The 13,139-nt window shown below is 49.6% G+C and overlaps 1 protein-coding gene across 5 annotated transcripts in view; it reads right to left on the bottom strand.

Annotated features, from left to right (window-relative positions):
• The window catches only part of HDAC4 (histone deacetylase 4), a 339,331-nt gene that overhangs the window by 135,145 nt on the left and 191,047 nt on the right, over nt 1–13,139 (bottom strand). For all 5 annotated transcript variants that reach the window (XM_087424602.1, XM_087424600.1, XM_087424599.1 and 2 more), the window contains exon 4: nt 4,298–4,542. In XM_087424602.1, the coding sequence (XP_087280728.1) occupies nt 4,298–4,542 (245 nt within the window). The remainder of the gene's footprint in view (nt 1–4,297; nt 4,543–13,139) is intronic.

The raw sequence follows: 13,139 nt of genomic DNA, 5'->3' as shown, positions 1-13,139 counted from the left end.
TGATAAAACAAGAAAAATTAAAAATAACACAACAAACCTCCAAGGTAGCAAATCTAGATAACAGTCTTTTAATCATCCATGCTGTCCCAGTTGACGAAATGCTAACAATTTTCTGGGCATAAACACCTGCCACCCCCAAACTCTCTCACTCTTCCAGCCCTCTGCCTCGGTTACAGGCTCACCCAGGACCCCATTCTGGGGAGAACTACCAGTGCAGGAAGGAGGTGAAGCAGCCCGACTTGCAGAGAAACGGCATCAAGTACGAGGGTAACACTGCCGCTGAAACCTATACAAGATCTTATTTATCCAAAGTTAACGATGTAAGTTATATTTTAAAAACTATTCCCTTTTTAATTATAAAAGTCTCTTCAAATTCACTGATGATTTAATGACACTAATTAGACTGTGTGCTCAAGAAATCCGTCTGACAAACACCACTGCCAAATGTCACTAAAATATGATGGCTCATGAGGAGTTTAAATCATCAAAACAGAAGCGACAGATGTAATGACACAATTACACAGTTTAAACAGCTTTTATGATCTCCGTTTTAAATGGGAAAATAAAACAAACAATTAAAACGCAGACAACATGTAACCTTGAGATTGTTCCCGTGCGTCTGAGAACCAGGCCCAGGACCACGTTCCTGGGGGCTCCCCTGGTCCCCCGGAGCACCCGGCCCTGTGGTCGGGTAAGGTCTCCCAGGGATACCCAGCCTGAGAAGTGCCCCACCGGCCAGGCCGGCCCGGCATAGGCTGCACGGTGCCTGCTCTGGAGCCTGCAGAGGCTGATGTGAGGCCCCAGAGGGAGACTGCTGTCCACCTCCAACGCAGTGACACGACTCCTGAAGCGCCACTGTGGGGAGAAACAGGGTCCGGAGGCAAGTCCAGCCTTGCCCTAAAGCGGCAGCACCAGCCTCAAGTCTCAAGGGTCTTCTGATGTTTCTTTGCTTCCTAGCACCACCTCCGATGACCCTCACATACATTGGGCTTATTTGTCAATTTCTCATTTATGTTTTCTCTTGTAAAAGCTACAAATTCAATTGACACATACGTGAGAACATAAAAAATTAGTGTCTTTCTTAATCCTAGTTGGCACAAAAAGCCACACTGCAAGTTTAGGGTCCATCTTCCAATCATATGCTGTTTGAACGCTCCCTATTATATTGATGGATGAGGACGGGAGTGTGCAAAGGACAGTGAAAATACAGGGAACAAATGCAATTCAACAAGTAGCTGCCGAGTTCTCTCCTCAGCCAGGCGCTGTGCAGGGCCTGCAGGGAAGCCAGAAACGAGCAGCTGTGTGCAGAGCGAGGGCTGTGAACACAGTACCAGGTCAGAGGCTTGAGAGGATAGGAGACCTACATGGCACACAGTGCTGTGGCCTCGAAAGACGGAGAGCAGGGACGGGGCCCCACTGGTCTCGAGGAGGCCAGGTAAAAGAGGACTACCTGAAATAACAGGCAAAGACAGACCACAGTGATCCTTCAGATTTCTAAGATGAGATAAAGATATGGGACTGTGATGGCAGAAGTTCAAAGGCTGCTGTCGAGTAGAAGAGTAACTCACGCCCGACACGGGGCGAGCACACGCCCTGGAGAGGAGAGAGCTCAAGTCTAGTTGTTTAAATTGCTTTTAGGAGTCACAGAAATGTGAGGCTACAGCTTCAAAGACAATGAAACCGGCAGCCTGTTGAGGGGGACTCCTGCCAGTTATGAAAGGCCTGCAAATCAAGGCCACTGTGTGGGCTGCAGGCAGTCACCTGGAGTAACTTCATCTTTCTGTGACTTTTGGCTGACAAGTGACCATTTCCCGCAGCCAGCCTAACTCAGACATTTCTCCCAGTCCCAAACCAGAGACACATCGTTATGCTCACAACCAAACACACCATGGGCCAGGGCCCTCAGCGGGATGCAGGCCCGTCCATCGCAGAGCAGAGCAGCAGCTGTCAGAGATGCGGAGGCTCTCGCACCAGCAGGTCCAGGCCGCTCAGCATCCCACCGGTCCTTCCTCTCTCTGTGATCCCAACAGCCAAGAAGAGCGGGGGAGGGAGCGTCTGCGCTCAGTGTCGGGGAAGTAAAGGGCATTGTGCTTGCCCTCGTGGACCCCTCAACTCCTCCATCCCAAACCCAAGGATGCTTATTAACAAGCAGAGGATCACAATGGCTGTGGCGGGCCAATCACCATAGAGACTGGTGACGTCTTTGTTGCACAGGACCACTAGGTCGCTCAGCGTTCTAAAGGCACAACGAGAAGGCCTGGACCTCCAGCAGCTCAGGAAAGCATCCTCTCCTGGCTTTGTCCAGTGCTGACCTGAGAGGGCCAGCTGAGTCAGGGGGAAACAGCAGCGGGAACAACAACCACCCCAAACCAACAAAAACCAAAAGATCAATCAAAACTCCCAAGACCCAGGGCCTCTGATGCAGCTTCCCAGCACTCTCTGGTCTCATGAGGCCTTTGGAAACGCAACCACATGCTCACACGTGGTTCCGTGAGTGTGGACTCAGAGCTGCCTCCAGGCCCACTCTCAGGAGCCACTGGGCACTGTGCTGCAGCTTGCTGAGCCAGATGACACCACTGGGCAGCCTCGCCCAGCAATTCTGCTGATGATTCTACAGATAGAACTGATCCCACCGGCCTTGGCACATTTACATTCCCTCATCTTTTCAACAACGATTATTAAATGAACACACTGAGCAAAGTGTTTTACGTCTACAAGGAGGGGTAACCAGGATCCTGCAGATGATGGAATTCCTGGCCAGAGGCAGAAACAGATGGATGTACCAGTTATTCTGCATGGCACTGGTGGGCACCGGCGGGCACCGGCGGGCACCAGCCATCTGGGTGCAGGCTAAAGCCTGAGGAAGCAAGGCGGGCTGAGTGACATCCACCCATGGGCCGTGTAGGTCTCTCGAACGGGCGTCTGGGAAGCATCAGGCAGCACAAGGGTGTAGGCTTTTAATTCCCCACCTCTGTGCTGTCCAGTGTAGTAGCCACTAACCACAGGTGGCCACGGAGCGCCTGAAATGCAGCCCGTCCAAGTGGAGAGGTGCTCTGCGCATCTGGTCCGCAATGGTTTACTGAGACTCAGCACGAGCAGAACTTTTATACTGATTACATGTTGAAATAACATTGTAGAAATATGAGAATAAATAAAATATATTAAGATTAATTTTACCTTTTGGTAGCCAGGCTCCCAATGGCCCCCAGTGACCCCTGCCTCCTGGTGTTCACCCCTTGTCTAGGCCCCTCCTGGGATGTACTGGGGTCGGTCCGTGTGACCAGTAGAACAAGGCAGGGAAGGGGTTACGTCACTTCCAAGATTAGGTCAAAGGAGACACTGAGGCTTCCACCTTGGTTACTTGAATCCTGGTCTCTTGGATTGTTCCCTCTGGGAAAGCTGTGTTGGGAGAGGCCCACGTGATGAGGACCAGAGGCCTCCTGCCCACAGCCACGTGGTAAGCTCGGAAGGGGATCCTGCAGCCCCAGTCAACCCTTCAGATGAGACTGCAGCCCTGAGAGCTTGACCGCAGCCTCACGAGAGACCCTGAGTCACAACCCAGCAAAGCAGCTCCTGGGTTCCTGACCCACAGAAACTATCAGATAACAAGTTTGTTGTTTTAAGCTGTGGGGTAATTTGTTACATAGCAATAAATAACTTACACAATCTGTCTTTTCTTTTGCTTTGTTTTATGGTGGCTACTACAAAATGTAAAGTTACCTATATAATTTTAGTATACCCTGTATATTTCAATTGGACCGTGTTGCTCTACATGGTTCTAAATACAGTGAGAGCAAGTTATGATCACAGACATCATAATTGGTCTGTCGATCGCATAATATAACTTCATTACATATCACTAATACATGTTTCTTTCCAATGTATTTAATTTTAAAATCTGAGATCAGATTAAATACTTGTAAAGAGTAAGTATAAAGATGAAGTAATATTTTGATGCTGCTTCTGGCTGGTAATTTTTCTATTTATAGATACATCATATATTTGTAGATGAAATTAGATGGTAAGTATTTTCCCTATTTTAAGTACACTTCTACACCAGGACTCTCAAGTGCTGTTTCCCACCACAAAAGCCACAATTTACTTAACCAGTGCCTACCGTCAGACACCCAGGTGTCCGCTAATTTGGTATTAACAGCACAGCAAGGTGTACGTAAATCCTAGTGTTACAGCTAGTTATTAGGAACAATCCTTAGCAGGAGAATTTCGGTGCTACAAAGAGCATGCCATTTCCACAGGATCCCGAGATGGGCAGCTCCTCCTGGACGCCGTGACTTACTTTTATGTGCTCGTGCAGCTGGGCCTCGTGCTGCCGGGAGAGCTGCTCGTGCTGCCTCTGGAACTCGGCGATGAGGATCTGCCTCTGGAGCTGCTGCTTCTGCTTGAGGGCCAGGAGCTCCTGCTGCAGCTGCTGCTCCCGGAGGGTGGGCTCCGTCACGGGCAGTGAAAATTGGTGGTCCAGGCGGAGGTCCATGGGCACGGCCGGGGGGGCGACTTGCAAAGGCAGCGCCGAGGCCACGTCCACTGCAAAGAAAGCACAGCACAGAAGCGCCATTACTGCAGCAGCATGGTGTCCCTGGCCGAGCTCCACGGTCCCTCCCAAAAAGCCACCGGCAACCGTCAAGGGGTGCCCATGTGCTAAAGGACATTTTACACTTCAGATGCCTCCTCCTGCCAGTCTTGCCCAACAGGCTCAAAAAGCAGGACCTGGAGGCCTGTGAGGGGTTCCATTCCTCCAGCGCAAATATCAGTGGAAGGTCAGACCAGGATATACAGTTGCACAAACTCTCTTCCCTCCACCCCCACCCTCCACAGGGGAGGCCCTGCTCTCTCAAAGGACCCTGCGGCAGGCCAAATGCCCTTTCTGACATCATTTTTGAAAGTCCACAAAGAGAAAAAGAAAGACAACAGCCCTGAAGAGAACTAAACACCAATGAGAGAGCGAACTGGCCTGCGCTTTTCTTCTTCTTGTTCATGAAGCCACTGAAGAGTTTGTGCGTGAACCACAGAACAGTGTGTGCCACTGAAGTGGTCCAGAAAGACGCCCAGGACGGAGAGCCCGTTTCCATGGTGAAGTGAGCGCCCTCTCGGACAACATGTTTACCGACTGCAGCCAATAAACTGCTCCCGGCTCGCCTGCACCAGCACACTCATCAGGGGAACGTGCTTCTGGACCTCACGGAGGAACGGGTCTCCTTCACTGTACTAATTCACAAAGGAACGGGTCTCCTGCACTGCACTAATGTACTGCCGAACACAAGCTACAAGTGATTTTGATTAGAAACAGAAGGTAAATCAATCTTACTGCTCACAAATCAATACCAAATTAAAGTGAGAAAAGGAGTGTAGAAAGAAAGTTTTAAATCATGGATATCACAAAATAACTCCCTTTACGGCAGGTTTACTTGTGAGAAGTACTTGGGTGCACGCAGGCCTTCGCTGTAAGCCACCGTCGCCTCCAGCGCGGCCCAGGGACATAGCTGTGGGGCTTCTCAAACATGTGGTGGATACTCCCTCAGGCTCTGCTCATAAAATCCCATGAAGAGCTGAGGTGAGAGTACAGCCAGCCTGAGCTCCTCCCACAGAACCCACGACAGAGGCCCAGGGGCTCTCCCGTTCCTTCCAGAAAGCTCCCCCTACAACCTGCTCTGGGCTCATTTCTTCGTCAACTGACACACAACAGACCTGGGGGCCCGGGGGCGGGGGGGTGGGGGTGGGGCAAGGCTCAGATGGGAGCCCAAACTCAACAGGCGAGGGCCACCAAGGACCAGCTCCTCACCTTTAGGACCATCTCTGCCCGGACCCCCTGCAGTCGGGCCATCTTATCCACTTGACCTTGTCCCAGCGTCTCCCTAAGAGTGGCCCACCCACATGCCCGAGGACCTGATGCGCAGATCACAGGGCCCTCCAATCCCAAACATAACTCCGTTCCTCAGGAAGTCTGTGCTCCACAGCCCACAGCCCATAGATTCCAGTAAAACGGCCCATAAGTGGAACCGCCTCTCGAGACAGAGCATTTCTGTAGTCAAAGCCCAGGTGGCAGGTCTCACGCTGGCCGTTCTACGAAGCAAAGCTGGGAAACGCTGCTTCTGAGGCTGAGGCCGGCTCTGGCAGAAACCCTGGGTTCTAAGCCCTGAGCCAACACAGTCACCTGGCCTCACTGAGGCCCTGTCCTTGACTGAAATGTGGCCATCATGCCTGCAGGGCACACCTCATGTAGGCAGAGGCCAGGACACTGCCTGGCCTGGGACAGAGCGGTGCCTGGGACATGGGGCTCTCTGGCTCCTTGTCACCATCTTTCCCTCCTCAGGACTCACAGCCAATCCTTGGCTTCTTCCCATCTGAAGCGCCCACGGCTGGCTGATGGAGGCCCAGAGCCTAGAGCAGCTGTAAGGCAAGGCATGCCTGGGCCCTGGGCCACAGGCAGTGGAGAAAGAGACAGAACCGCCCAGGAGGCAATCGGAAAATTCTCATAATTGATCATTTTAAGAAAATATCTAATTCTCCTCTCTTTTAAGCACCAACAAGCACAGAATAAATAATAGCTGATTGTTTCTCTTCTGTTTCTTCCCCAAATCAGTGAAGTGCAACCCTCAACTTTTTAAAGATTTTATATATTTATTTATTTATTTATTTCCCCCCGACAAAGCCCCAGTAGATAGTTGTATGTCACAGCTGCACATCCTTCTAGTTGATGCATGTGGGACACGGCCTCAGCATGGCCGGAGAAGCGGTGTGTCGGTGCACGCCCAGGATCCGAACCCAGGCCGCCAGCAGCGGTGCGCGTGCACTTAACCGCTAAGCCATGGGGCCGGCCCTCAACTTTTTAAACGTACTTATTTTTTTTCTAATTGGGTATCAGCCTTGACATATTAAAAGGTTTTTATTTGATATTTACGTGAGAAAAATCTACACAAACTGTGTTTTCATGAACAGGACAGGAAGGGTAGTATCCCGACCCCCCCACCACAAGCTGGTCAAGGCTGGATTTCATTAATTTCATTTCTTTTTTTGATCATTTTTATTATGAAATATAGAAAAATGGGAAAACTGTGTAAATAACACCAGTTTTATAAAACCTCAATATTTGCTTCAGACTTTCTCTTCAGGAATAAAGTATTACAGAGCACAGGGAAGAGAGCTCAGCACACAACCTCAGAGAGAAGAAAAAGAGAAAGTGACTCGACTTCTTAAAGGAAAGTTCGGTTCACGTTTTCCTTGCCCAGGAGGGGTATGTTACCCTGCTTTCACAGGAGGGCACCGCTGACGCTTCCTAAACACATCACCCCTGCGGATGAGCACCAGGTCCTCCAGGCCTCTTTCTAGCTGCATCCACGGGTGCACCACAGCGTCTCCATTAACCTGTGAACCTGCCCAGTTACTTCAGAGATCACAGGTGAGTTACTTAACAGACTCCTCGGCCGGTCTGCCTTTGCTCTCTAAGGATAAGCCTGACTCGCTGAGTTCTACACACCCAGTCACTGATGGATTTAGCCCGCGACTGTTTTATTGAGAACGTCTGAGTCACGTTCGCGGGTGAGATTAGCCTATAAGGTCTCTCTCTCATACTCGTTTGTCTGGTTAAGCAGTGATATTTTAGCTTAAGTAAATAAGCACAGGGAATTCATGAAATAATCTTATTGCCCTGTATTTCGTAAGCTGTATCACCTCGTTTGCTCTACAGCGGGTGGGGCCAGGTGTGACCCCCCCACTTATAAGATGTGCCATGGTGACCTAAGATCTTGTGCAAGGCCATCCCTAAGATGCTGGGCAGAAGAAGACCCATCTGCTGCTCATTTTAGCATATTCTCTCCTATTTCTAATTTTTCATAGATGGGGGTCAGGGAGACCATCAGAAATGTCTAGTAGTTAATCTCTTTAAATGCACATAAGACAACCTTTAAGGTATCCTTTTTATTAACTTCAAAAATATGATGGGCCAAACGTTTCTACACACACTTCCACTTACTGAAGAAATATGCAGGGCCTCTGCTCTGTGCTGGATGCTGGGGACAGTTGCCTGTCCAGCCTGGAGCAGGCCCACGTGGGACACCAGAGAGGAGAGGCCAGTGGGGCTGATGGAAGGCCCTGGGAGGGTCCACACAGGGGCTGTATCTCCCCGAGATGAAAGTGGCAGCGTGAGCAAGGACCCAGGGGTCCCGGCGTAAGTGGAGGGTGGTGGGGACACTGAGGGAGAGGAGGAGCCCGGATCCCTGCTCAGAGAGAAGCCTGCATCTGTAAATCCTGGAGTCCCCGCAGGCCCGGGCGGGGTGCTGCCCTCCCTGGGCAGCGAGGGGGAGGCAGGCCTCAGACCCAGAGGGGCCGGCAGCAGGGTTCTGGGGGCTGACAGAGAAGAGGGTGGTGGCCTCGGGGAGGATGCTGCAGGTAGAAGCAGCGGCTCAGCTGCTGGCCAGGCTGGGCTGTTTCAATGGCTCCTTCTGAGTAACGGGGTGAGGCAGGCTGTGCATACCCACCACACGCCAGTGCGGTTCAGTTTGTTTACTCAAACTTTTCTCAGATTCTCCTGGGCCTGGAATCACAGGGAATCTGATAAGGCAACACTGCCTGGAAGCCCTGGTTAGTCATTCCACAGACACCCAAGAGTGGATGGGTCCAGGTGAAGGGTCTGCCGAAATGGCCAGGAGACCTGTAGAAGCACCCCCTCCTGCCTGGGGTGCACAGACGGAAGGCATATGTGGGTGCCAAGGTTGATGAGCAAATGCTGTCTCCAGCAAATGCTATCTCCAGCACAACGTCGTCATGTTCTCCAAGTGTTAGAAAGGGATGGAAGTCCTGCCTCATTTACCATTTTGTGGTATCACATAAAACTTCATTCTTCTGCTAAAGAAAGTTAAAAGCAGAGCAAAGAGAATGAAAAGCTATACGTTACCCACGTCATATATACCATAACCAACTACTGCCATTTCGTCACCCCTGAAAACAATGCTGCATTCACAGATAGACCCAAAAACAAGCATTTGAAACTCCACGGGGCAAGGAGACCCACGCAAGGGCCCCCTGAGAAATGCTGCCTTCCCACTTCTAATATGCTCAACACTGGGAAGCCAGGTGGGTGGGGGCAGTGGCCGACGCTGTCTCCAGGCCCTGCCCTGCACACCAGCTGCGGAGATCAGAACCACAGTCCCCATTCATTCCAGCTGCTGGCGGGTGCGTCAAACATGACTTGTACTATTTTGGTATCAAAAACTATTTGAAATGCCATGAGTTCCCAACAGAAGCTGCTAGTGCTTTTGACCCAAAGCGCCCTGAAGAAAACAATAAAACCTTTTCTACTTAAAGAATGCAGCATCAAAACAAAAAAGCCTGTATTCTCATGAATATTTTATGGTAGAGCAGAAAATTGCTTTTATAGGTTGTGCCTTGAGAAACATATTAATACAATCAGACTCATGACGTTAGTCAAAGCACAAAGACTATATTCAGAGTTTCAATGAGAAATGGCAAGGCTGTGCTGTGAATTACAAGTTCTCAATCACAAACAGAAAAAATCTGTTAGTCTCTGTCTATTTTTTTTAATAAACGATCATAAAAAAGGACACTAATTTTCCATTACATGGGTTAGGTCCTCCTTCACAACACCATTTCATGCCATCATATAGATTTGCAATAAAGAGAGGCACTATTCTTTAGAAACACAGCCAAAGTTTAGGGTCTGTTCAAGTAAAGAATGACTCATTCAAATCTCGGGAAAAATAATAGATATTTCAACTATGTAACCACGATTTCCTCTGACACTGACATTTTCCCTGTGTGTGAGCGAGGGAGAGAGACTGGAGGGGGGGGTGGGGAAGGGAGGGAAAAAGACAGAGAGGGTATATTAGAAATGCATAACTTATTTAAAACTGTTTTCATCTTTTATTGTGAAATGTGTCACACACACTGAAGTACACGTATGTTAAGGTAAAAGAAGAGTAATTAAGAGAACCACCTCCTCATGAAGGAGCTGGGCATCACTCTCTGTGCCCTCCAAACCATATGCCCCTACCAATGTTCTGGCTTCATTAAGCATCCCCTTGTTTCCTTTAGGGTGATAACATCTACGGATGTACAGTTGACAAGAGTGACCCCTGGGAAACCAAGGGCCACTCCCACTGCGGCATCAGAGAGGGCAATCATGTGGACCACACAGCCCTGCATCCTGCTTCTACATCCACTATGGCCCCCCTGCAGTCCTCAGGTGTGAGGCACACAGAAGGCCCCGTGGAAAAACGTGCATCCTCAGGTGAGTGAGGCGGTAGGGCAGGGAGGAGAAGAGGGACAACATGGTCCAGAAAGCTCAACAACAAAGAAGAGTCTGGGGCAGGCTCACTGGCTTCTGTCCTCAGGGCAAGGGGACGGCACATTGCACAGGCAGCTTGGGGGCCAGCCCTCCCTCCACACACCTGCCCCAGAAGCAAAGAGCTCCAGCCCAGCCTGGTGGCCCAGTGTCTCCTGCACAGCCCCATCTTGGGGCAGCCTCCTCCTCCAGGGGATCCCCTTTGTCTCTGCCCTGGAGTAGATGGCCCGATTCCTCCATCCCACTCATTTCCTTCCTTGGTTCATTCTCTTGTTCTGCAGGAACTCCAAACGTGTCTTGAAAAAGAAAGCATGGGAAGTAAATTCTGCTTGTCCAAGAATGTATTTATCTTCCTCTCAATGTACTGCTACTTTGGCTGATGGCATACAGAATTCCAGCTTGAAAATCATTTCCTTGAGGATCGCGAAGGCACCGCTTTAGGGTCTTCTCGCTCCCGATACTGATATTGAAGATGTGAAGCTGTTCCAATTTCTGGATCCTTTGACCGTCACTTGCTTTTTCTCTCCGGATGTTGGTAAGATCTTCTCCTTGTTCCCAGTGTTCTGAAATTTCAAAATCATATGGCTTGGGGAGGATCTTCCTTCATCCACTGTCGGGCACTCAGGCGGCCCGTTCACTGTGGCCGCTCCTGTCCTCCAGCTGTGCGGCATTTCCTACAATTACTTTGTTGATGATTTCCTTTTTTCTGTTTTCTCCTTCTGAAACTTCTAATATTTGGGTGGTAAGTCTCCTGGAACGATCCTCTAATTTTGTTTTTCATTCTCTCCTATTTTCCTTTTCTTTGTCTTATGCTCAACTTTAGATGAGATTTCCTTAAATGTATAATCTAACCTTTTCACTAAGTTTTGCATAATTTCTGCTATTATATTTTTAACTGACAAATCAAAGAGCCACATGCAGAGAACAAGGCCCCTGAACGTCCTTTCTTATGCTGTCCTGTTCTTATTTAGTGAACAAAGTATCTTCTCTAATCTCTGAGGACAGCAAGGATGACTTATTAAGAGCTTCTTTTCTCTGCATGGTCTCTTGTCTCCTCCAAGTTGTTTGTTTTGCTTCTATCATCCCGGCTGGAGCACTGGCGGGTGCTGGGCAACCCCAGGACGTGTCCCTGAGCGAGAGTGGAGGCGTGGGGCCTCGCTGGAAACTGTGGGTGGAGTGGGATTCTCAATGCCGAGCTTCACTGGAGGGCGCGTGCAGCTAGTACTACTCAGGACACCCGCGGCTCAGTACCCACAGCACTCCCTGCTTAGGCTGGCACACTTCCCCAGAGAGGAGGAGCCTTCCCATCTCAGCCTGGAGGGCAAGGCTGAGCCTTCAGGGTACTGAGTGAGGGTCTCTGCACCTGGTCTCATCAAGAACATTGTAACTCGTGCCCCTGTTCCTGCACAGTCCCAGGCCCGGGCGTCTGGATTATATTCTCCAGAGGAAAAAACCTCCAGTCCCCCCACCTGGTGGGGGGACTCGGTCAGGCAGCACAGCGGGGCAGGTCGTTAGGGGTCTACCTGGTCCGCTTCTATGCTCCCCTCTGTCTTGGCCCATTCTCTTTTCATTCCTGCTCCAGAGGGAATGGGGCTGCTCTGTGAGGATGGCGGGATGGCGGCATTGATCTGGGGGGTTCTCGGCTTCACCCACGGTTGGTCTCTGGTTTTTTTCTGGTCTGCCAAATAAGTTGTGACTTATGCATCTGCTTTCCAACTTCTAGACTGTTGTTGATGTTATTTCCTCTTCTGTTCTCATTTTTGTGAGCTTATGACCTTTCTCCGGAATATATATTTGTATTTTTTACGGAAAATTTCAAAAATACACAAAGGCAGAGGGAATAGTATAATCGACTCCCATGGAGCCATCACCCAGTTCCAATAACTGTCAACTCATGGCCAATCTCATCTCTTCTCTACGCCCGCCCACAGCCCTACCTTCTAGCTTATACTAAAGCAGACCAGCCATCACATCCCTCTTTTAAAAAACGTAATCAAGTACCATCAACATACCCAAATAGATTAACAACAATGCCATGATATTATCAAAGAGCGAGAAAGTGTTCCCATTTTTTAGGGAGTCTCATACACGTTTTTTAAACTTTATTCAAATCAAGACCCAAATAAGGTCCATACATTGCAATTGACTGACATCTCTCAAATTCTTTCTAATCTAAAGGTTCCCCCCTTCTTCTCCCTTGCCTCTGCACCCCCTCCAATTTATGGGCTGAAGACACTGTTCATCTGTCCCGTGGAGTCTGCATGTCTGTATTTTGCTGACTGTACCTGGGGTGCACACGAGCACCGCTGTCTCGGTATTTGCTGTAAACTGGGAGTGGGCTCTGGAGGCCTGATTTCCAGCAAGACCACCTTCCTAGGAGCAGTTCTGTACTTCCTCAGGGAGCTCCTCCTCTCTCCATGGCTTTTTTTTGTGTTTTTAGCAGCTGACAGTGATCGCTGCCTAGATGATGTCATCAGGGTTGCCAAGAGTGCCTTTCTAGTTCCATCATCCCCTCTTGGTTTGCTAGCTAGACCATTTCTATAATGAGAAAGGATCCCAAATCAACTAGCTTGTTACTCTGATAAACAGTTTCTAGAAGAAAGGCAGGGCAAGTGCTTTACTCTCTTCTTTTATTTGCCAATTCTTAATAAGTTGGTCCCCCAGCAGCCTCCGTATGTGAGCAATGAGGAGGGTTTTGTTTTTTCAAGACCATAATGAACTGAGTCCACTGTAGTTCTGTTCTAACACTCAAATGGTCCCCCATCAAACACTGGGAGCCCTTCAGGTTGGCTCCCCAGCCGCTTTGAAACCCACTAGTGGTCTC

Source organism: Ceratotherium simum, chromosome 37, assembly GCF_057802395.1.
Source record: "Ceratotherium simum simum isolate JZ-2026a chromosome 37, ASM5780239v1, whole genome shotgun sequence".
NCBI classification, from domain to species: Eukaryota; Metazoa; Chordata; class Mammalia; order Perissodactyla; family Rhinocerotidae; genus Ceratotherium; species Ceratotherium simum.
This window is presented reverse-complemented; position numbering and strand designations above follow the sequence as displayed.